Source organism: Anopheles bellator, chromosome 2, assembly GCF_943735745.2.
Source record: "Anopheles bellator chromosome 2, idAnoBellAS_SP24_06.2, whole genome shotgun sequence".
Classification (NCBI taxonomy): domain Eukaryota; kingdom Metazoa; phylum Arthropoda; class Insecta; order Diptera; family Culicidae; genus Anopheles; species Anopheles bellator.
In genome coordinates this window covers 5,026,690-5,052,522 of record NC_071286.1, presented here as the reverse complement: position 1 = coordinate 5,052,522, position 25,833 = coordinate 5,026,690, and the positions used below count along the sequence as shown (strand labels likewise).

Sequence of the window (25,833 nt, the reverse complement as noted above, 5' to 3'; positions counted from 1 at the left end):
AGCAAACGTGTGGTTTTCTTCGTCCCTAAGAAGGTAAAATTAAAGTTCCAAACTGTCGCTTACTATGCGTAGGTTCTGGTGTGTTTGTAGTTTGCAACACTTAACTTAGAAACGTGTATTTCAACGACGAATGTGTGAACTAAACCTGTCCCAATTTCGTGGGTCGAAATCGGATACTACTGTTTGCCACGAACAAGTTATAAATTGACCCGAACTTAGTCAATTTTATGCTCTTTTGCTATATTTTGATCTATTCAATTTCGCCAACGACGTGGTAGCCGTGTCCAGTGGCTGTCCGAATATTCCGCCTTCGAATGGTGTTACATCCCTTAACTGATATGACCTAAATATTTGTCTCCGTTTTCAATGGAATTCTACTGGTTTTTCCTGTAGATGCCGTTGTCGGTGATGGGTATTTGCATACAGGTTGTCTGTGTACTGGAATTATGAAAAATCGATATTTGTTCGTAAGCGGTGAATGTGAACGAAACATGCAAACTTACTGTTGCTTCGTGCCGCTGCGGCTGAGCTAGAACCTTTTTAGCACACTTTTCGTACAATTCCTTTTGATTTAATTTTCATTAAAAAGTTGCATTTTTCATTCCCTGAATTCAATATTACCAATATACTCGGATTGTTGTTTTCGTTTCCCAGCCTTATAGCAATCGTCTTCGCGAACTAAACACAGGGTATGCATCGAATTTCGAAATGATGTCATATCCCACAACTGGAGGTCTCCGTGAACGTTTAAAGCCGTTAATGTCCGTCAAAAATCAGCCACACTTAGCACTTTGAGCTCATTTGCTCCGAAATTTAAAAACAGTAACATGGATGAAAAGGTAACAAAGCCTGTGACGGCTTTAAAAAAAAATTAGCTGACAGATTTCGAAAATTTCAACCGGCACTTGCCTACGTGATGTAATCCAAGGGCAAATAGTTTCACTTAGCCCATAAACTTGTCCGTACCCAACCTTGAGTATCATGTTCCGTTTGCTGACCCTTGTTTTCTCTGTGAATTCAGCCTGTTTTTTCAACTCCCTCATCCGTAGGATGATGGACGATACTGTCGTTCCTTGTCCGTGGTCATTGCGGGTGTGAGGACCGTTTACTTTGGCTACCTGCCAAAAGTTTGTGAAAGGGCTCAAGGATAGTTTCGACGGAGCATTGAAGCTTCCAATGGATGATTCATACAGTTATCCATCATAATGCTCGTTACGCCTCTTCCCACATTAATTATTGGCACTTTCATGTGGTGTACTTTGCTAAGTCGAATAATTTACGGGCTGCGAACACGAGTCCATTAGTTGTGTAGGTTCGGTTGGTAATGTGTGAGAACATACAAATCTAACACTTGTCGTATCCTTTCCATTTTAGGCTATGCTTGAACTTCGGTCCAGTTCTTAAACATTCGACATATCGTGTGCACGGCTTAGGCTTGGTCGGAATTGAAACCGAGTGTTGGATGGTGCTGTGCATTGTGGCCTCAAACATTTGGCCAGCGAGCAACTAGGTCAACAATCAATGTAAAATGACAACCGTGAAGAGCAGTTCGGCGGACGCGAATCCGGCCGATAATAGCAAATCGCCCCTCTCATCATCTTCCTCTTCGTCGTCGTCTTCGGATTCCGACGATGGGTCGGACTCGTCCAGCGATTCCGATTCCTCTTCGGCATCCACGAGCAAAACGAGTAGCAAGAAGAGTAATAGTGGAGTCCCACCCGAGAAGCCGCAGCAGTTTAGTGTTATGAGGTAATACAAACCTAGGACATTTGTAATTATTCTTCGTTTTTGTAACCAACATAACCAACAATGGCCTTTTTTCCGTTTCAGTTCCGACAGTGCCGGACTTCGAATGAAGATAGCCATTCCTCGAAGCCAATCCAATGCCACACCAACGCCTTCTCCGACGATCGGAGGGTCTCCCGTGCAAGGTAGCCATCAACAAACGTGTCAACAGCCACGGGTACCATCGCCGGCGGATGGCCAAACTCAGCAGAGTGTCGGAGATGGTGGCGTCCAAACAAGTAGCGCGTTACCGCCAATACAAGGTGGACCGTCATCTTCTGGCCCCGTAGGTGCTGGACCTATTTGTGATGGAAAGAGTGCCATGATTGAGTCGTCGGTAGGCCGGGGAGCAACGGTGAGCACCGTTGACTCGCACCATCATCATCATCATCATCGTCACCACCAGTCATCATCGACCTCGACGAACGCCAAGGTTGCTGATGGAAAAAAGTTGAGAACCGAGAATCGAACGCATTCTGCCAAAGGGATGAAACGATCACCGGCCAGTGGCATCGTGGTTTCGTCCGGTCGGCAGAAAAAGAACGTCTGTGAAAGTGATTCGAGTTCTCCCAGTTCATCCTATTCCTCCTGCACAAGCAACAGTGACAGTGACTCTAGTAGTAGTGCGGGCGATAGCCATACTCAGCATCAGCAACATGGTAGTAAAAAGTCAGCCGGCAGAGGTCTCACAAGTGCAGCAACAAGAACGATGATGGGTACGACAAGAAGCAGTGGAACGGCTGCCAAGAAGCAAAAGATGCTGAAACGGAAAAAGGTAATCTTTTTGGGTGCATGGTACCTTTTATTGCAACGGTACGGTAGAGGAAAATTAATTCTCCAAGCTAATTAGTGTCGTGCGTATGTTGGAGAAGCATATTTTTGCAGTAGAAGTGAACTTATTCTACGTCGTCCTCTGAGGTAGGCAACAGGAGCAGTACGACCGACATTCGTTGAATAATTGGAGCATAGATTCGATGCAAAAGTTTTTCATTAATTTCGCTACGATACGGAGCAAGTTTCATGGCTGAGAGCAAAAAAATAACCGGAACGTGGAAGCACAAGTTTAGAATTTTGTTGCGCTCAACTTTATAATACCGTCTACCGGACAGTAAACCACGGAAAAAAGTAAAGAAACAATTTAAACTTTTGGAATATTTTTGATAAGCTAGTCTACTCGGCTAAGCTTCGTTTACATACATGAGTTTGTTCAACGTATGTTTCTTTTTGCTCTGACACTTTCCGGTTTTAACGCGTAGGAAATAAAACATTTCAATTACAGTAGGCACTTTATGTTTCATGTACCGTTACCATCGGCTAGATGTAAACATAGCAACCATTAACGACACGTTGCCTTTCCCAAGAGGTTACTAATTAAAGTTAAGCTTTAAAAGTTGCTGCGCTAGAAATTTACGCAATTTCTCTTGTGTCTAGACGAATCTGACAGTGTCATCGAGCAGCAGCGACGAAGATGACGATAAACCGGCACCTAGTTGTGGCAGCAGTAGCAGGGGAGCCCGGAGTCGCACCAACGATTCAACCGAAACAGACTCCAGCTTATCGGAACCAACCACAAAAGCGTATACCCTGCAGCATCCGTCGAAGGGTGCCAAAAAGATGATCAGCGTTCCTGCTTCGTTCGGTGGTGATTTTGGAGCATGCGGAAAGGATGGTCTTCTGACAGGTGATACCGGTATGCTCATCAGGCCACCACTTTCGACGTCGACACCCGCCAAATCGTGTCTCAATTCCTCGGCGAACAGCACCGCCACGACGTTACTCGGTGGGACATCCGTCAGTGCAGACGACGGTCTGACCGGTGATGCCGAAGGAGGTTTTGGATCGAGCGACAACGAACTTCCGGCACTGGTTAGTGCCGCTATCCGGCGTGTGGAGAGTGGTTCCGATGCGGAAAGTATCCGCGGACTGTCTGGGGGCCCGACTCAGCAATACACTTCGAGCTTGTTGCGCGATTTTGTGGTCAAAACGCAAATGTTGGGCTCCGTTAGCAGCACGGTGGTGGGAACAAACTCTACAGGGGCGGTAGGAGTTACGGTCAGTGGTCCCGCTAGTGGTGGCAGGTCTTCTCCTTGTTCGTCTTCATCGTCCTCTTCGTCGTCATCGGGCGGCTCATCCTCGTCCACGTCCTCCGCGTCGTCGGTGGATGAAGGAGCGGATCCAGCAATAGGAAGTGCCGGTCCGGGCCCGGGCGGAGGTATTGAGTTGGAGGTGCTAAAAATAAAGACCGAATCACCTGCCCCTTCGATGGGATCAGGCTGTGGTCGAAATACGCCCCTTATGAACGGTGGCCTGCTGACGAAGGTGGACCAGCGAGCGTCACCAATCGTTGCACCGATCACCGCACCATCTCCACCAACCGTCGTGCGCCGTCGTGGTCGTCCGCCGAAATCCAGCCTGGCTGCTGTGCCGGCTTCGAAGGTCCTTCCTTGCATCGTCAGTGAGTCGCCAGACTCGGGCATCCTTTCGACGCACAGTTCGAGCGGGTCTCCTAAGACGGAGAAAACGAAGCTGGTACCTGGGGTAGTTCCGGCTGGTTCGTCACGTCGCAACAAAGCCGAAACACGTGATTCTTCGATCGTCACAGGAGGATCATCCGCGGCCACAGGAATGGCACCCTCTTACGTTGCAACTACGGCAGCGACACTATCTTCGGTGGGAGCTACGGGTAGTGGGCGAAATGTCCACAGTATCAACAGCAACAGCAGTAGCACGTCTTTTTCGCTTACATCCTGCCTCGATCGAAACACGTACGCCACCGAACGGGTCCTCTACCCGCCTCGATCGGCCAAAAAGCGTGGCGTTGGGCGTCCACCAAAAGCGAAGGATCCTGCGCAACGGGCAACCGGTGGCGGCGCTCCGGCAACCGACGATCATCTCGATCCTCACTGGCAGAAGATCGATATTAGTAAAAAGTTCCACGAACCACGGCTCAGTGGTTACAAAAGCGATGGTGGCCATTCGACGATTTGCTGCAGCAAGCGGCTCGCGTCGCAGAGCGGATACATTAGCGATTACGGTGGCGTGGCGACAGGGGGTGGTACTGGTGGCCGCAGCCGACTGTCCGGTTACAAGTCCGATTACAGTTCACGATCGAGGCGCAGCTGTCGAGGCGGTGGCTACCGGAGTGATTACGGGCGAGCACGGAGCTGTGGATATCGTAGCGACTGTAGCACACGCCATCGGAAGCAAGTACGCCGGAAACGCCGCAAGAAGATCGCCACTGATTCGCAGCACCCGCAGCAGCAGCATCACAATAATAATGTGAACGATCGCAAGAATAATAATGCAGGTGGCAGTGCGATCGCTGGCGGAAGCAAGTCATCGAGCGTTAGCGAACTGGACATTATGCTGCTTGCGGGTCTGACGCTCGGGAGTACGAGCGACGAGGACAGCTCCAGCACCAGTAGCAGCACTAGCACGAGTAGCAACCCGTGCGGTGCCGACAGCCGAGAGTCGCTTTGTTCCGATAACGTTAGTGACGAAGTGGCGACCGCGAAGAAAGCCGAGCAAGCCGATGGAAGGCGTCAGAGGGTGAGCGCGGCGGCTAACAAACGGAGTACCAACGCGAGTGCGGTGATCTCTAAGCAACCAGCACAGCAGGTGCAGGCCCCGAAAAGCGTGCCACGGAAAGCGACGCAACCCGGACCGGGTCGTGGGAGAAAAGTGATCGCAGCAGAGAGTGAGGAAGACGACGAAGTGCGGCGAGTTTCGGACCGAAGGTTTAGACCGAAATCGTCGGTGGGGGCCACCGTCTCGGCAACGAAACCGAAACCACCGGTTGCTGCTCCGTGTTCGGTCGCCGCCACGGCTTCGGCAGCTTTGAAGCTCAAGTCATCCGCAAGCGGCCCGCTTGCTGGTGCAGTAATCGTCGGTGGTGTCGTTCGAAGACCGGGACAGCGGGGACGCCCTCCGTCGGTCAAGAAGCTGCAGATGAAAGCCGCAGCAGAAGCGGCTGCGGCAGCCGCCAAAAGTGCAACCGGACTGGGACAGCTGTTAGCCCCGAAATGTCACGCTAGCACGCCCCTAGTGCCGGTCAACAATTTCGCCGCCGTCTTCAGCTCGATGGTGAGCAGCAAACAGTCGGCGACTGGCGCTAGTGCGACATCCGACGGAATCTACAGCTTCAGCAGCACGACAGTGGGGACGAAGAATGCATTTGCCGCGTACCTGCTACGGGGCAACGAAGATGAAAGTACCAACGAAGCGGAAACAGCGAGCGGCAACGGAAAGGTGGTCAAGAAGCTGCCCCTCTCGAGGGCGAACGTTATAAAAAACTCGGAAGAATGCAGCCGGCGGTTCCAGAAAACCAACTCCTCCACGTTTGCTGGGGGTCTCGTGGGTTCGATCGATCTGTTGGCCCGGATCGCCGACGGCACGATACCGAAGGCATCGACCACGAAATCGGTCTGCTCGAAGCGAAGCCGTCGGAAGAGCATCAGCGATCGATTGGAGGTGATGTCGGTGAAAAGCCACGGTGTGATCGGTGCTGCTGGTGGTAAGATCCGGCAGCGAAGGTTGAGTACGATGAGCAGGTGCAGTAGCCGGTCGGCCGGTTCGAAGCACGCGACAGCCACTCGTCGACGGAGAAAGAAGCGTTTGCGATCAAACTCGGTCGCTCCGGGTGCAACGAGCGCTAGCCTCGGCGGGCCTATGGCCACCGGCTTGAAGGACGCAAGCACTGTGGGTGAGGTTACAACCTCGGAAGCGAAGATCAACCTGGAGGTGGAACGATTAAGCGAAAGCTTCGGTGTACTTTGCCGTATCGATACTGCCAACGGTGACGGACCGTCCCGCGTAGTCGAAGCAAGTGTCCCACAAGAAAACGCTGGCGTCGCTGCGGGATCGGCTGGGGCGAGCGGACCTCCACCTCCGGGGAAGCCGCACCAAAGCAAGCGCTCGGTAAAGAAACGGAAAGCGTCGGAACACGTAACGATAACGGAGTCACCGTCATTGGCGGGTGCTGGTGGTACAGCGGGTGCCTTAGGCCCGGGTGGTGGTCCAGCTGGAACTGGTGGAACTGGAAAGCGACGAAACAAAAAGTCACTCCCGACGCAAAGCCCCGACGATCACAAGTTGCCGCTGAAAAAGCGGCACTATTTGCTCACTCCCGGCGAGAAGGGAAACAATAGCGACAACAATAGCGGAGTGGACGAAACGGGTGGTAGTGGAGTCGCGAGTGTTACCTCAGCATCCACCGCCGCCGCCGGAAGCCACACGGTGATCAATCCATGTGCCTTTGGAAGTGGCGGTCGACTGTCGGCTGGCTCGGCATCGGCAGCGGTCGGATCGTCTCTCTCTGGGACCGCAACGAAAGCCGTCACTCCCAAGAAACGGCATCTGTTAAAGTCTCCCGAACCGGGACCCGTTCCAGTCGATGAACTCCATCTGCAGCAGATTAAGTCGAGCGATTCTCCGCTCACGATCGTCAATGGGTCGATCGTGGGTCTGCTCGGTGAGCCCGGTAAGGCCGGAGGGTTATTGTTGAGCGAAGTCGCCAGCATGACGCTTGGACTTTCCATGGCCAGCGGTGGCAAGAAAAAGCATCACCGACAGCAGCAGCAGGATGCGGGACATCCGGCGTCGTCCTCATCGAAAGATCGTTCCGGTGGTGCTTCAGACCCTGCTGTTGGTGCCGCTCACCATCATCATCACCACCACCACCATCACCGTTCGACGCCGCCCTCGCGGCCCTCGGTCATACAGTCGTCTTCCTCCATTCTTCCATCGTCCGGTGGGCCGCCTCCGGGTGTGTTTGAGCCCACCGTTGATCTGGAGCTAGCCATTCCACCGGCCGCCTCTATCCCGTCGTTGATTGCCAAGGTGGAAATGCTCGATTCACCGCGCCTAACCAAGGAAGGCACGACACCGGTCGGTAGTTCTTCGACCGGCAGCGTTGCAACGAAGCTCGAATCAGCCGACGATCTACTTACCACCACCGTTGGCCAAAGGAAGGCAGGACCCGGGGCCAGTGGCATTTCGGGTGGATTGCTCGCCACCGTTACGGGGTCAGTTTCGGAGAAGGTACTTGAGAAGCTGCTCACCAAAACCGGTGCTCACCATTTGCTGCTGAAGAAGAAACGCAAAAAGCCCAACCGGACCGGCTTCCCGACGGTAAAGAAGAAGAAGAAAAAGCTTGGCGAAGGGGGGCCCACGGCCCTCGAACTCGACGGTATGCTCGAGTTGAAGCCCGAACTTGGCCCGGAGTTGTTTGATTCCTCGAACCTTACGCGCCACGTACCTTCCGAAGCGGAACGTTCCCGGATGCGGGAGAAAGAGGCTTCGGGAGCGGCGACGACCTGCGAGCGGATCCCGAAGGCTGGTGAACCGACGGATAGTTTCATCGAGCGGGCCGGTGTCGGACGACCGCGGCTTTCGGTGGTCAGTCTGGAAAAGCTTCAGGGCAAGCTTCCGCTTGGTGGACGCGAGGTTGCAACGACACCTCCGGCAACGGGTGGTGGTCGTGGCCGAAAGTCGATCAATCCGCTCGCTTCTGAGCATCTTCAGTTGGCGCACCACCATCGAGGCTCGCTGGAGAGGTCAAGGAGGGACGATTCGTCACCCAGTGGTAGGAAGGGTAAATCGAAGGCCGGAGCGAACAAATCCGTGTCCTCTGGTGGTTCTGAAATACCGAAATCGAAGTCGACCTCACGATCTTCCTCCGTCAATCAACAGCATCGTCTATCGCCGGCCAAAGCTGGGGCAGTGACCGCAAGGGAGAGACTGGGAAAGGAAGGACGTTGCCGAAGCAAGAGCGTATCCGCTTCCGTCGTGGTGGCTTCCTCCGAGAGGCTGCCTAATATCGTCAAGCTGGGCGAAAGCCTCGCCAAAAGTGCCGCGAAAGAGAACAAGGAAAATAATAAGCTCTCAGCAAGATCGTCGTCGATCGCCGCGGGGAAGAAATCCTCCGCCAGGGAGCAGGCCGCACGGCCCGTGTCCTCTGCTGCTGAGACACCGCTAGACATATCACCGACGTCCGGAGTGATCCGCCGAACGCGCAGTTCTTCAATGGCGCTCGATCCGGCAGAGTTCGGCAAACTGCCGCTGGCTGCTGCAGCATCGGGCAGCGGTAGTGGAACTGTGGAGGAACAGGGAAGACACCCAACCACCGGAAGAGGCACAGCAGCGGGACTAGCCGCTGGTCATCATAATGAGGATTCGACGTCGCTGGATTCGATGCCACTGCTGAAGCGGGTCCACTCGCGTTCCATCTCCCGGCTACAGTCCGTGATTACACCGTCGTCCGAACCACCGCCGGTCAGCTCACCGAAAACTCCCGGGCGACCCAGAGGACGGCCCCGGACCACTTCACCGAGTCAGGTACCCCAGACACCGCAATCGCCCAAGTCCGTTGGCCAGGGCCGTGGTCGCCCTCGAACGATCCCGCTCGCAGTCTCGAATCTTGCCGCGACGAAAGTGCCCGATCGTGGTCTTTCTCCTGCACTCTCGTCCCCACCCGTAAGCCCGACCGCTGCCGGTACGCCAGGCCGAGGAAAGAAACTACGGCCAGACGGACGAAAGTCGGTTCCGGTGGTTGGCGAGCGCGGTGAGCCTATCGAAAGTGCCCGGTTGGCCGGAAGCAGTGCTCGAAGCGCCACCAAATCCGTCATACCAATGACGATGCCGTGCGCCGTGCTTCTGTCGTCCCGCTTGAAACGTGGCAAGAGCGACGAAACGTTGCGCGAGCAAAAGTCGACCGAAAAACCAAGCAAAAAGTTGAAGAAAGCGGACACCAGCGGCAGTGGCCAGGAATCGATCGTGTTGCCGGGCGCGTCATCTGCAGAGATGAGCAACCCAACGACGCCTACGTCGGGTCACGCTACGCGCGCTAACGATAAACGGGGACTCAACACGGCACCGATCGTGGAACCGATTGATCCGGAGGAAACGGCCCACGCCGCCCAGCCAGCGAGCAGCGTCGAAGAACCGGAGCACGATCCACTGCCACTCGACGAGGGTCCGTCGGATTTCTTTCGTCTCCTGGAAACCCCGTCACCGTCGGCCTCGTCAACCGAGGGGCGCGATGTGGTCACCGCTACCGGTTCCGGTGGTGCTGGTGGACTCGCAAAGGCAAATCGGAAGCTTCCGCGTAAAAAGTACATCGCCGCGGGTCTGTTTTCCGATTGCTACAAGGACGACGGTACCGGTGGTGGCGGCGCAGGGCCGAAGGTACCACCGGAAACGCTCCTTCCACCGCCCGCTTACTGTGAGCGGTTCCTCCGACGGACGGTACGCGACTTCCAGCTACCATACGATCTGTGGTTGTTGCAGGAGAACGGCAAACTCCCGGGACGGAGTGCGGTGCCGAGCTGGAACTATCGGAAGATTCGGACCAACGTGTACTACGACGTGAAGTCGAACCCGTCGACGGACAATCCGCAGTGCAACTGCCGGGCGGACAGTGGTTGCGGGGACGATTGCCTCAATCGGATGGTATACACCGAGTGCGTTCCGGAGCACTGCCCGTGCGGGGATCGGTGCGAGAACACGAGCATCCAGCGGCACGAGTACGCGCCGGGGCTGGAGCGATTCATGACGGAGGAGAAGGGCTGGGGCATCCGGTCCAAGGAACCGATCCGGAAGGGCACCTTCATCATGGAATACCTTGGCGAGGTGGTGACGGAGAAGGAGTTCAAGGAGCGGATGCGGTCCCTCTACCTAAACGATACGCACCACTACTGTCTCAACCTGGACGGGGGCCTGGTGATCGATGGCCACCGGATGGGCAGTGACTGCCGGTTCGTGAATCACTCGTGCGCCCCGAACTGCGAGATGCAAAAGTGGTCCGTGAACGGGTTGTTTCGGATGGCACTGTTCGCTGCGCGGGACATTCACCCGTACGAGGAACTGTGCTATGATTACAACTTCAGCCTGTTCAACCCGTCGGAGGGGCAACCGTGCCGGTGTGGGTCCGAACACTGTCGCGGCGTGATCGGAGGAAAATCGCAGCGCATCAAACCAGTCCCGTTAGTGTCGGGCGGAATGTCGGAGGCTGCAAATGGAGAATCTGCTCCGACGGGGTCCAGCGCTCAGGGTGGAGATGCTACGACCGGTGCCGGCAGTTCGTCCTCCGGAGGCGCACTAGTGGTCGAGTTGAGCCCGCGAAGTGCTGCACGATCGCGCAAACGGCAAGCGAAAAAGAACCAACCCATTGCGCACCTGAATGGAGCGCCGATTCCCACGTTTCATCCACCGACGGCCAAGGAGCGAAGTCTCATCGTCGAGCACCACTGCTTCCTGTTGCGGAATCTCAACAAAATACGCAAGCAGAAAGAACGCACCGCGGCCCTGACATCGGCAGCGGCGACGGTATCCGGTACCGGGACGAGCTCGTCCACCAGTGGCCTATCGCCCGGGCAGGAGTTGGGTGGAACCGCCGGTGAGCAAGCACCGGGTGGCACCGGGAAACCCTCGTTGGCATCCCAAATATCTGCGCTGCGCTGTCCGCGTAACATTCGCACCCGAGGGCTGGCGTTTGTGGAGGACGACCCGGAGTTGGAGAAGACCGCGCGGATTGCGGTGGCACTGAAGGAGATCTGCATTGAGATTGCCACGCTAAAGGGTAAGTATGCGGACCGACGGTACGGTGCATCGTCGATGCTGATCGTGCTGTGTGTTTAACATCCATTCCAGATGAGAAAGGGCATCCATATATCGCGAAGCTGCAGCTACCGTCGAAGAAGAAAACCCCTCTGTACTACGAGCGTATCCCGAAACCGATCGATCTCGGTCAGATCGAGGCCAGCATCGAGCAGGGTGCCTATCGGCTACCGAAGGCGTTCGAAGACGATCTGCTGATCATGCTGAGCAACGCGATCAAGTACTTTGGCATCAGTTCGCCTGAGGGAGTTGCTTCGGAGGCCCTCAAATCGCACTACTATACCTGCAAGGCCCAGCAGGTGCCCAAACTGCAGGCGTACATCGGCGAGGACAACGAACTGTTGCGTGGTTTCGTGCCGAAAAAGGAACCGGACGAGACGGTGCCGCCAAAGTCGAAGCGCGGACGCCGCCAGGAGCAACCAGAGGATATCATACGCTGCATCTGCGGGCTGTTCAAGGACGAGGGTCTTATGATCCAGTGCTCCAAGTGTCTGGTGTGGCAGCACATCGAGTGCACGAAGGCGGACCCGAACGTGGACAACTATCTGTGCGAGCGGTGTGAACCGCGTACCGTCAACTACGAGATCCCGTTGAACGAGTTCACCGAGGAGGGCTACCAGTACTACGTGTCGCTGATGCGGGGCAGTTTGCAGATCCGCCAAACGGACACGGTATACGTGCTGCGGGACATCCCGATGGACCCGGATCCGGCCGACGGGCCCGGAGCGCCCGTCCGGAAGCACACGTACGAAACGATCGGCAAGATCGAGTATAGCGAGTGCGACATCTTTCGGGTGGAGAGCCTGTGGAAGGATGGCGAGGGCCGGCGGTTCGTGTACGGGCACCACTATCTGCGGCCGCACGAAACGTACCACGAGCCGACGCGCCGTTTCTACCCGAACGAGGTGATGCGGGTGCCCCTGTACGAGGTCATCCCGATCGAGCTGGTCGTCGATCGGTGCTGGGTGCTCGATCCGGTCACCTTCTGCAAGGGCCGGCCAGTCGATAGCGCCGAACCGCACGTCTACATCTGTGAGCTGCGCGTGGACAAGAGTGCGCGCCTGTTTTCGAAAATCTCGCGCCACTCGCACCCGGTCTGCATGAAGTCGTACGCGTTCCACAAGTTCGAGCAGAAGCTCAAGATAGCGAAAACGTTTGCGGTAAGTTGGTCCCGAGTGTGTGTGTGGTGGCCTCTTTTGAAATGGATTTGTATCTGATGATCTCCCTTCTTATTCCGAGCAGCCTCACGATCTTGGTTCATTGGCGCATTTGCTGTCGATCAGAGACAAGCAGAAGAAAGGCTCCAGGAAGGACGACGGTGGCACCGGCGGACAGACGGCTGGAGGGCTAGGTTCGGCAGGTGGCTACGGTATCGGTGGTAATGGCGGTGGAAGTCACTCCATTGGTTCGAAGAAGATGACCCCGATCGTGCAGCTGTTGCCACCACCGCCAAAGGTGAGTTTCATTGGGCGACGTATTTCCTTCGCTCGGTTGCTCATTAATTGCACTCATCCACCATAAAGGCAAACTTGCTTGACATAAAACACGCTTAAATGTAGAATATGTTTTTTTTTTATTTCCACTATCAAAAAGTACGTTTGTTGAAGAAGTAATTAGGAAGCTAATGGGCTGTAAATTGATGGCATAATTTTTCCATTTTAACTTCACACTGGTCACCGGTCTGTGGTTAGTAAGCCAACCATTTTACAATTCAAATTTACCGCGGTTGTCGAGGAGAAGCAGTCGAACGCAATCAGAGAACCCATTGAAAAGTAGCGATATGACATAGTACTAATAACTGACAGACCTTGAAGTGAGCAGCTCGCTAAACTTCCGTTGGCAAACTTCGTTCAATTTCTCAAGTTATTATTACTCCGCGATTTTTTAGTAGCATAAACTCAACACGATCGGCGGGGAAAGGTCTTTTTCATACTATTATTGTTTTCAAATAACTAACAGTTTTTGAAATAACGAATTGCACCGCATCACAAGTATCACTCTCATCTTCTTCGATCATCTCTCTGTCTCTCTCTCTACTCATGCGTCGCCAACTACGCTCTTGAGAGGTCTCGTAACATAAACATTTGTTTCCATTTTGTCTTTTTTCTTCCCTCCCATCTTAAGACCGAATCGAACGCAGAGCGATCCCTTGCGCCTCTGCTTCCGGAGGTTAAGGTGAAGTCTTCAAGAGTAAGGCCCCGATTATTAGTTTCCGTTTTTTTTTTCGTTTCGTTCTTTCCTGTTTGTTTTCCGACCATTGTGGCGGCATCTATCGACACAGGCTTACTCTCGAATGTGGCTGAACGGAAAGAGTAATCACTGTACAAAAACAAAAACAATTAACTCGAAAACGGATGATGGATGCTGTTAATGAAGCTGATTTTGGTACATGATTTACAATTAATATGCTCTTGCTTTGTTTGGTCTTGCACCAATTTTCTTTCACCAACCCACCAATTACGCAGACACTCGCAGAGAAGCGCAACCGGCTGGAGCAGGTCCTGTCCCGTTTGATGCAGAAGCTGGCGCTCAATCCGGGCGCACTGCCGGTGGTCGACATATCGTACCTGCTGACCGGGCGTGGTGCCCGGTTGCGACGGACCAACAACTCGACCCCGGTGCCGATTATTTGAGAGTGGGTTCGCAAGAGGAGGAAACGGCGTCGCAAATGGAAGCGATGCTACGATTGAATGCCGTCGACGCAGCAGCCAAAACATCCGTCCGTCGGTGTGGCATTCGATCTGTTTCACCCTCGCTGGATCGGGACCGTTGGGAGCAGGTGTTTGGCACTACGCTACCGAGCTCGGAGACACTTTGAGCAGCAAAAGGTGCAACTATTACTACTATGTCATATGTTGAAGAAATCAACTTTTAAAGTCATTCACTACGCTAGGTCGAGCAACTAATGCAAATGAAAAGATTGGTCCAATCGGTTTTTTTTATCGCTATACGTAACAGCACCTTATAACGGAGTAAGGTTGTGCTAAAACAACACATTTGGCAACCGATGATATTTTATTTTATTTATTCTACTAGTAATTTGACATTAATCTTTTATTTACACACGCTAATACAAATGATATTATTACAAAAGAAGTTGCCCCGTGCGAAGCAGGCGCACATAGAGTAGTCAGAGTAACATTGGTTGATTGTAACACATTGTACGAACGAGGATGTCATTCGAGATTCTAGTTTTGCTCGACGATTTTATTGCGTTTATAGAATGTGAAGTGCGACGAAGTGCTTACGGACGTGGCTCTCCGTATGCTTAAACTCCACTCCGTGTATCATTGATGTACCTTTGCGTGTTTATGGACGTTATATGCGCTATTTATCGTTTTTTAAGGTTTAGTTAGACGTTTCTTTTTTCAAAAATAAGCAGATAATATGCAGTAAGCGTCTGTGCCGCCTCTTGGAAGCTTCGCCCAACGCGTTTCTTTTATCTCAAACCGCAAACTGCAAACCGCACTTGCGTGTCGTGCCTCACAGCCCAAAAGAAAAAATATGAGGCCCTCATGTTGTTATTTATTTATACGCCTTTCATGTGCTTTGTTTTTGGTAGCTTTTTTTAACGATAGAATAAGAACCCCCTAGGATAGGTTACACTGTGCGTTGAAGGTTTCGCTCGATGAGTAGTGAGTAACGTCGAGGCACATTAATCTCGCGTTGAAGATATTTTCAAATTACACACGAATTAACACAGACACATACACACGCAAACACCGGAAGGACTGCAATACTTTAGGCTTTCGAATCGAATAGATAGGACTGGCTGTAAACTAAGGCATCATTGTGTACAGAGGCAGAAAGAGAAAGAGAGGAAAGTAGGCGATAAATTAGATTTTCACAAAATTTGAAAGGTTTTACATATGAGCGAAATGATAGAAGAAAATCTGTTGCAAGTAATTAGAAGTTTATTAATTTATATCGATGATGAGCAGCTATGCATGCCCGAAACGGAGGAAAGCCATTGGCCACAACAGTCGACAGCATAACGCGATTAAACAAACGCTTTAATAGGGATTTCGAAATTGTTGTACAGGAAACCGAAGAGACCGAAGAACCGGAAGGAGCTCTTAGAACAGTACTTTGTGTACAGTTGGAGTTGGAACATTGTATATAAAAGTATATGAAAGAGAGCAGTTTTAGTATATTCACTTGTCTATATTAGAGATTGACTACCGCGGAAGAAATAATGAGGCTTTCATTGCGCGCGCCATCTCGAGCTGCAAAAGCGAAAAGAGACACACATTACTACGTTTGGTGCTAACGAGACGAATGGATTTGTACATACACACGTGACATTACATTACATTACGCAAACACACATCTCTACGATCATACAAATGTATAAAATAAATAAAACAGATAATTTTTGGGAATATCTTTGTCCGGGCGCTGTTTGCTAACTTCCACTGTTTATCATCCACATCTTCTGAAAAGCCATTGGGAATAGAACAAGCAAACGAAACACGTTCGAGCAGATCGGGACACCTAATTACCCTGCTTCGACACGACACACCGTCCGTCAATGGGCAGGGCAAACACGGATTCACGAATTCTACTGCCGAATGTCAAGAGGGAAGAACGCTGCATGCCATCGTCGACACGGTAAGCGCGCGCGCGCTCGGCAATGATGACTAAATTCTGCGCGATACGCAATAACATTTAACGTTCCTCGAACCAAACGTTGAGTTGGCGATCCTTCGGAGATCTTTCCGCTCTCCTCAGGGTGCGGTGTTCATGTAAATTGATTCCGTCATAACTTTCGGACCATGTCGTCATCGTACGTGGGGCGGTTAATCGCACGATCACACGATCGCCCGAGAGAGCCGAATGAGTAAGCATCGCTTCTGTGTCCCCGGTGCACCTCCTTCAGGCTTAGTTGCTTGTAATTAGGATTTGTATCATGATCTTGCCCGATCGACGCCTCGTTGCAGTGGCAGCATTGTGAGATCGTGACGTAACCGTAGTCGACCAAAAAGGGGTGTGTGCGGGGAGCGAGATAGAGAGGGGTTATCTGTCCATCTTGATCGGGGGAGGTCTAGTCATTAGGTATGCATTATGACCCCCCGCCTCAGTAGGTCACACATGACTCCTGGCGAAGTTGTTGCTTCTCTTTCCCACGTTGTTGCCTATGGTAGTGACGTCGTGCTATCAAACCCTTGACATTAGACGAAGAAGACTTGGTTTGGGGAATTTATTTCTCAATCGGGTCGTATTTATCAATCGCTTAGATGTTTGGCTTAAAGCTGGAAAAAATACTAAGAGAGCATAAGATGAAAACTGCAGATGGCGTTGCGTGAACTTTAGTGAGCTTTACGTATTTCAACTGAAATATTTCATGTCGCCCGTCGTATGAAATGTTGCGTGCAATTTCATGACGTTAAATATGTGAAGATTGTACTACATTTTAAAAGATGATAGTACTAAACAAAATCTAAAAAGAGGGCGCTAGTGTAGTTAGTGTACTTTAAGCGCTTTGACAGGCTACTGGAAGCTTGCAGGCTTTGACAGGCTTTGCAGGTACTGGAACTCTATTAATTTTTCTCGTTTTCACATAATTATATTTATTTGTAGAAAAATCTTTGCGTATCTAAATAAGCGCATCGCTCCCGAACGGGGACCTTTCACAAAATGTTCAATTTATCATCATCTTCATTCCAGATGCTGTGGCGAAGTTAACAAAACTGGTCTGTGACTAACACGGACTGCGCGATCCGTGAGCGAGGAGTTTCAGGTCGCAAAACAGAAAAGATCGAGAATTCATATCCCCGAAAGTCCTACATTGCAAAGATGTACCATCACGAGAGTTATATCAGATACTCAGCTTCATGGGCGTATTTTAAGTATAAGACGTGACGACGGCGAGCGGCCAAGGTGCTCAGTGGCCCTCAGAACTCGAATCAATATTCTCGCACCCTCTTCTCGTTGGACTCCTCCGTCGTTCGCTTGTCACAGGAGCTCGAAAGTGTCCACAGTGGGGCCGGAGAGGAGTTTTCAGGGAGTTCGCTGGGCGTAGTAGTACGTACGGTGGCTGACTCACGCCAGTGAAGCTGCCCAAGCGCCCCACGATATCGCACTCACGTGTGGTACGATCGTTAGGCTTTACACGCGTACGCGATCAGTGAAATCGAAGAATTATGCAGTATGAATGCTAATTACGTGTGCTGATCACTGAACAGTGTTATTTTCATATTCAAATTGAATCGCACTGCAATAAAACCTTTGAACAATGTTGACTAAGGTTACGGACAACGTAAAGATAGTAAAGATGTTTGTTCCGCTATAACAAAAATACATTTCTAACCCAAACGAACATGTTTGTCTTTTTGGATAAAATTTTAGGCAACAGTAGATATTTGTTTGACTATTCCATATTTAAGTACTTCAAACAGCGTTGTGTCAAACGCGGTTGGTCGCTTGTGTCGGAATACACGTTGAAAATACGGATTTTAATAATTTATGACTTTTAATCTTCGCATCATCGCGAAGCAAAAGGGTGGCATTTGAAAAATTAATTGACACATTAGATCATCGACCGCTTTGTGCGGCACTCCACGTGGGGAATGATTTGACGAAGAGTCTTTTTTCAAGTAGTTTGTAAACTTGTTCCCCGAAGGAGAGTCCGCATCGTCCGCGTCCGCGCGTTGGATGGAGACGCGTGGTGAATCATCAATCAGCGACCCTATCGGCGATCATCTTTCGGGGTCTCTCGTTCTCTCTCTCTCTCTCTCTGCATTCTCATAGAAAACACACAAAAAATATCACCCAGTAAGTAACAGGTAACACAGGATCACACAATTTCGACACTAACAATGGGTACGAAATTAAATATTGATCTTGCCTCTTCGCGACAACGGCAAACGATGTGCTACAAGTGGCCGAGGTCCGAAGGTCCGGCGAAGCAGACGTCTCGTCATTTCGTCTAGTGTATGTCCTATCACCTCTTCGCCTTCTATTCACACCACGTTGCCAAAGATCGCGATCGGGGAACCTGACTGAGCGTATGGACCGGTTGAAAATAACATCCCAACATGGGCGATGTCTGGTGACAACTTAATTGGTAGGTAAATTTTGAAAATATTACTTTGAATTTGTTACACTTCCCTGATTCAGCAGTGTAAGCGACGGAGTAAAAAACGAACTATTTTTGTTTCTAAACTTTAAAAGAGCTGGAGTCATTAAAAAATCACCCAAAAGAGCTCTTAATTTTCTTTTATGTAAAAGTGGAAATAATTTTAATTACTTTATAGACTTTACTAAATACGCCTCGTGTAAGGAAGCTTTTGTAGGCTTAGTGCAACCGATTCAAAACCGGTTCGTGCTAACCGCCGATTGTCGGGCAGCAATCGAAGGAGTCGTCGAAATGATCGAACGGTTCGCTACCGGTTCGATTCGGTTGGTCGAAGTTTCTTCTGACGCATTTGTAAATTTGTGCCCACAGAGAGGGAACGAGTTAACGAAGCGTAAATCGGTGCCGCGTGCGTGCGAAGCAGATACGTCCACCTTCTAATCGATGAACCGGATGCTCGGGACGGATGATAAAGATTTCACGCGAAACCGTCAGTTATATAACCGTCACAGGGCTCCGTCCATTCTCGGCGATCAATGCGCATCATTTTTATGGATTGAGCCCGGTTCTTTTTAAGGATGCGGCAGAATTATGAAGGAAATTTAACCCCGTCCATTTGAGTGCTCCGGGACGCCAATGACACGTATCTTTGTGCATTTTGGCAATGATAATTTAAGCACACATAAGCCGCCGGTCCCATAATGGCGTTTCAGTGCCATCGCATGGTCACATGTTGTTGTGTGTCTCGTAGCCATAATAGTGCTCGGAAGATCGATCAGATTACATATCGCTTGGGTTTTTAAATAAACACACCAACACTCTGGAGCAAACAATACGTTCCCCGCGAACCGGCCCCGAGCACATTGTGTCTGCCCGGGGGCCAGTTTCAGAGACCTCCGCAACTTCTATGGGCACTTCTGCATGCCAAAGCGCAATCTGCAAACAAATGCATCATTACGCGGATCGTGGATCGCATTCGCCACACACATGCTGCGCGCCATGCTGCTTCCCGGGAGCGCGAGCGTCACTGAATCCGAGTGGCGCACGTGACTAATATCCGTAATAAACCGTGGCGTGGCGTAGCGTAGCTACTGCACCCACGACACAGCCGAGAAGGGCGCCTCCAGTTATCAACCTTCACGTTTTGTGAGGGGCCACGAACGGGGAACGGGGCCGCCAGAGATGCGATGCAGCAAAACTGCATCTAACCGGTGGTGGTGGTGGCATTCGGTGCGCCACTTCTTGACAATGAGCAATTGGAATAACTTACAGACCGTCGGCCGTTCCGTTCGCAATGTGTCACAATTGGGGGGGATTTTTTTGGCGGCCAAAAAACCGGTGCCAGTGGGGAAATTAAATTAAATCATGCTCCGCTAGTGAAGTGATTAACGCTCATCAGAGTGTTGATTTAATTGTTTGGATCAATGAAATGGGACTTCTGCTAGGCTTCCACAGCCCTAGAAGCCGCACCGGTCAGCACATAGCGTGCATTTCACTTTTGTTTTTCGTTGAGTTCGTCCCCAATCGATCCCCGACCATGCCGCGGTAAGATCAAATAATTCAAACGTGAAGGTGAGCCAACCGTTAATAGCTTTGGCGCGTATGGCGTGCTGGATATTAATTGCCGTCAACCAGTTTTATCCTCCACAGCAATCCACCCAGAGAACCGTCCGATACTTGGCGTCAAAGTAACAGGAGAGCATTCTTTTGGGGAACTGGGATTTTTCCATTGGTCCATCAAATATGCACCGTTTTGTTAAAGTCTCTAGAAGTCTTGATCCTTATTAAAAACTCTAGCAACCTATTGTCACAATCTTCTGTTGACCTCAATTTCTTATCACTCAGGAAGTTTTGCAATGCGTGAAAAAGGAGATAATCGCTTGGTGCATGCTCCGGACTATACGGTGGATGCCTTAAAACTTCCCAACCAAGCTCCCGGACTTTCTGGCGAGTCTCTATAGACGTGCGTGGCACTGCGTTGTCCTGATGGAACACAGCACCTCTTCTGTTGGCCGATTTTGGCAGTTTCAGTTCATTCGCTAGCTTGGAACGGTGCAGTTATTGACACTAAACTCATAATAAATTGTTCCTTTCAAGTCCCACCCAAATACACAGTAGATCCTTCCTTGCCGTTAGTCCTTATTCGACCACCGATTGAGTTGCTTCACCCAGCTAAGGCCACGATCGTTTTGGCACAATATTTTCGTAATATTGTGAATCGAGCTTTACGCAAATGGCTGAAAACTGTCTGATGGTTAATCTTTAACTGAACTGTATGATCGATACTTTGGGAGATATCGATCACTAAAGCTATCTACCTAGAAAATAATGGATTTGGTTTTCCCAATCTAATATTTCCTAACTAAAGAGCGTTCGATAACATGCATCTTTCCCAAGCAAGGCCAAGACGAGACCGCAAGTAAAGCTTCCCAAATTATGCCCTCAAACCGCTTATCCCCTATCATTACCGGCAGCAGTCACCTGACAGCCCGCGGCAGGCACGAGCGGGCCGAGAAATATTGCAACGGGGACACTACACCGTTCAGCCACCCATCCTAGGCCCATCTGTGGATTGTACAAATTATCGTCGCAGATAAATTTATAAACAAACAGCCCTCGTGGTGCTTTGGTGGACGTGGTGACGAACGATGATGGCCGTGCTCACTTCCACCATTTGCATTCAACCGACCGACGGAGCGATTCATTCATCACGTCGCTCGTCGTTGCAAGTTGCAGCAACATCAAACCCCCGAGGGACCGAAGGTGGCCGCCACGCCGCAGCTTCTGACCCGGGTGACGTGTGGCGAATCGACTAATGTGAATAAGTAATTACCGAACCGAGTGTGCGCGCGCTTATCCCGGATCGGTTCAGTGCCGGCAGCCGACATTCTACCGGCCGAACGCCATCTGTCGGCGTGCGTGGTTTCTTCACCTTGTCCCCGGTAATGGATTTGTGCATTTTTGTTCGGTCAATCCGTGCGCTCGTAAATCCCTTTTTGGTCTCAATTCAATAGATAACAGGCACTCGGCGGCGGCGGCGATCCATTGCGGATCGGATCGTCGGACGGTGTGGCGCTACCATATTGCATCGCACCCTTAGTGTTCTAGTTGAAGAGTCGCGCATTGGGACCCCCCACGTTTGGGTCCCCACCTCATTTGCATAAATATGGGTTGCGCAGAAGACGGCGCACGGGCAATGAGTGTGGTTCTTTACATGGTGAGTTACACACATGGCGTGTCGGATCGTCGGATCTTTACGGATCTAATGCTATTGCCCACCGCAGGAGCTTAACCTTAAAATGGTGCCATAGAGCATAAGCGTCCCGCACTCTGGTGTCGATTGTTCATCGATCTTGTCGATTGGTGCTTAACTCACTCAACTATTAATGGGACTGTAAAAAGGTCCAAAATATTGGCGATTTTTATTTTTGGAAGGTTTAAAAGCAAATTTAAATTTATTTATAAACTAACGTTGAAATCATATAAGAACTCTGGGCCTGCAATTCGGACATTAGTCCGAACCCAACCCAACCCATCTTGGTTGCTGAATTTGAACGGGAATTTGAATCAAAAACAACAAAAACATCTAAAAAAAATACAGGATATCGTATTAGAAAGTCGTCGAGCGACTGAAAGAGATTTAGTAGAAGCCCTAGAGTGTTTTCGAAAGGGTAAAGTGGATTTTGGATGAGACTTGGGTCTATAACCATAGTCCTGAGTCAAAACGAGGGGCTAAAGAGTGTCCTGAACATGGTTCTTCGGCTCCGAAATGAGCTCTTGTCCAGGCCAAGAAGGTGTTTGCATCAGGTTTCATTGACTAGCGACTTCCATCTGTTTCCTGAGCTAAAAAAATCATACTACGAAAGCATTTTTTATCAAATGATGAGGTCGTAAGAGCTGTGAAAATTAGAAAATGGATCCTTGGTTTAAGAAAACTCACTGTTTGAGAAATTACGCAAACGTGTTGTAAATTATGAGAAATGAACCCTTGAATCCTTTAAAAGGCAACCCAAAAGTGTGACCCTCGATTCGATTTCAAACTGATGTTCACCGATTTTAGGGTTCAATTCGAAGCCGTTAGACACGCGGCACGATGAAAAATATGTTTTACACACGGACCGTGTGACGATTTGCATTTTCCAATTTGTCAGCGGCGGTCAGTTCGGCAGGGGAAGCCTCGAGTGAGGGGTACCAAAGGGACCATCGTAATCGAGAACCGAGCCGAGCCCAAGACGATAAAATGCTGGCGACAAACTGAACGATGGTGGATCTCGGGCTTGGTGCACTCGTGAAGGGCGCACGGACTGATTGCGCTTCGCTGGGCAATGCTTTGCGAGATGTCACGACTTATGCCGTGCCGACTCTCGAAGGATAACTCGACGCACGGCCGAGACGAGCTACGGCTGGCTGGCTTCGTTCGGGTGTGTTGATTGGAAGCCCTGGTCCCAAATCACCGACGGCATTGGCGGGCGGTTCACGTCCAAGACCGGAGGGCTCGTTACTCTGGCACTGCGCTCTCTTCGACCAAAGGCGGTTCGCAACTTAGTAACTGGCTGGGGGGGTCACACACTCTGACACGAAAGTTCAATCCAATCGAGTCGCCGACTCGATTCGGCCACGTCATTAATATTCATGAAGATCGATCCCGGTTGGGCATTATGGCTTATGGCCGGATGGCAAGGGCAGCCACCAGCCGGCCATCTTGTCAGCCAGTTGCTTCTGAGGTCCCCACTCCGAGGCGCGCTTCTCGCCTTTGGCGCATCGCCTTCCGAACAAACGCGTGGTGGCATGTGACCTCCGGCATCTGTCGGGGTGTATAATATGAGATTTGTGGTTCCTAAATAATCGATTTGTGGAAAACTGCACCATAAACAAGTTGGACGTTAATTTCACGAAGTTTTGCATGGTGCATTTTGAACTGTGGCCTATCAACGGAATCTCACAGGGCAATGAAACTGTTATCACCGGAAAAAATCGGCCAATCGGCCTATCTGGGGCCAAGTATTCAGAAATCACTGCTGAAAATAGACGTCCATTTTTCCCGCTTTCCAACCACGACCACTTCATGAATGAAACGACCGTTGTCTACGTCATTGACACCCTGGAACGCACGTCAAACGTCCGGGGGTCCGAACAAGAAAGTGTCGCAACCGTCGGGTTGTTTTCGGCAAGGGTCCACGATAGCGATCCCCGATTTCTTATCGATTATCAAACCGCGGTGACCAGCGACAGATGTGACGTTGGTCGATACGCGCAGAGGAAGCATAAAAATAGCCGCACAAAAAAACTTGCCGCTCCCTGGACGAACGTCATCAAACGACACGGCGATTGATGAATGATGATGTGTGTCTTTGTCAATGATTTCGGACTCTCGTTTCCATTTTTTTTTTCTTTTAACTCCAATATGAGTGATAGGTAAAGTGACTGATACGGGCCACCTTTCGGCCATCGTCATTTCAAGGTCGTTGCACAAGAGAGTGGCCCGCCGGTGCCGCTGTCGGTGATAAGGGCCGGAATTTTTCACCACCTGACTGACTGTCTCCTCTATGGACTGTCAATCATTCCCGAAGCTTGGGGATGCCCTTGGTACCTTCAAACTAATTTAATTAATTTTGTTTTATATGAGAACAGATAGAACCGTATTAAGAACCCATTTAAATATTTACCCTTCCGTTCAAATCGAACGAATCGAATCAAATGTTAGGGTTCGAACTAACGTCTTTTTGCCTCTTACGAGTTCTTGGGTAAGAGAATGTACTAAGGGCTCGTCATTTAATGCACCTTTAACGCTTCTTTGCAACTAACATGAACAAATAACAAAGTGTGGAACTTCTGAAATACTGCGAAAGAATCTTAAACTGAGCTAAAAACAATGATAAAAGATTCATTTTCAAACCCAAATTGCATACTTTGACGAATCATTCCCAATTTTTTTAAATTAAATCTAACCCAAGCCATAAAAAGTGAAACAAAAATAAGTAATAAATACTGCAAACATACTGTCTCTTCCTTTGGCACGTTGTATCAATTTTGTAGCACTTTCCATTGAGTTATTCGATGCTTTCAATCGATCTAGATCTGGAATAGAAAAATTGGAGTGAATAATCCACTTCATTAAAAATTTGCATAATAAGCGACTCACCAATTGACTATATTTCGGTGACACTTAACTACAAGATTCGCGTACGCTGCTACCGGTCACCATACTGTGCAGTACAGTGCGGCCGTAATTATCAAGTTGCAGTTGCAAGTCCATCCACATGATGATCCGCCAGTTCTCGTGCGGCTATGCTAAAAAAGAAACCCCTCATTTAGTGGCGGATTCGATCCGCGTATCAGATTTATGGCTTTCCTGTGATTGTTACACTCACAGCGTGTGTAACTGTTTCTGCCTTTTTTCCAATCCCTACCAACGCTAACGACGGTTCCTAATCAGGCCAGGCAGCGGTAGAGGCACAATTAGCATGAGACATTGATTATGGTAAACCATAATGCAAGCCCAGCCCAAGCCGAACTGGCGGACAAACAAACGCGTGATAGTAAAAGGAACCGCACATGTGTACTTACAATGTTTTAATGTACTTCCTCCGCCGCCGTTTATTAATATTTATAGCAGCCCCCGATTCCGGGGCGAGTTGCCTTATCTCCAGACCCCAGGCTTCTCGAGGAGCAGGCTGATAATCGAGAGGTTCCCGCTGATGAAATCGCAATCGTCGCATGCAAATGAAGGTGCCACCATTTTCTTTTCCACATTCCGCTGCGGGATGGAAAATATTGAAAACACGTTAATCCGGGAATCGGGATCATCGGGCAGTCGGCAGCGTCGGCAGACACAGCGGCACGGCACGAGTCAATGAGTCAATTTCTAAGCTAAACCGTTAAGCCAGGTTTCCGGTAGCCCCGGTGTGTAGTGGTGACTTCCAGCACAAAACTGTTGGTAGATGATGAACAAAAAACGTAAGCAACAGAGCCGAGAGCTTGGGCCGCTCTGGACAGCGGAATCGTTGTTGGGTCGCAATAAAGTGGACAGTTTTATGAGCGATTGTTTGTGTCCGATTTCATATTTTACGACTTTTGGCTCTCTCTCTCTCTCTCGCTGCGATTCCTTAACTTTTCTTACTTTTCGCTGCGAAATATTGTAGGCAAAAAAAATTAAATTAATATCAATTTTGTAGAAAAATCTCGCGCTCGCTTGCGGCACACTCCCGTCGCCCGGAGTAAGCCGACAGATTAAGCGGCTACTCCAGAGGGCTGTAGACGTGTCTCATGTAGCCCGGGGCGGGGGCAGTACCAGCCCAACACGTTGTAGCTTCCCGAGGTGACACGCAAGGCGATAAGACCGGAAATAAAGAATCCCA

At 50.4% G+C, this 25,833-nt stretch overlaps 1 protein-coding gene across 1 annotated transcript; it reads left to right on the top strand.

Moving 5' to 3' along the window:
* Window positions 1-1,528: 1,528 nt before the first annotated feature.
* On the top strand, window positions 1,529-14,033 carry LOC131212094 (histone-lysine N-methyltransferase ash1). The gene is made up of 6 exons (XM_058205830.1): window positions 1,529-1,749; window positions 1,831-2,560; window positions 3,217-11,362; window positions 11,434-12,560; window positions 12,643-12,855; window positions 13,866-14,033. The coding sequence occupies exons 1-6, from the start codon at window positions 1,529-1,531 to the stop codon at window positions 14,031-14,033; spliced, it is 10,605 nt and encodes a 3,534-aa protein (XP_058061813.1).
* The last annotated feature ends 11,800 nt before the right edge of the window (window positions 14,034-25,833 follow it).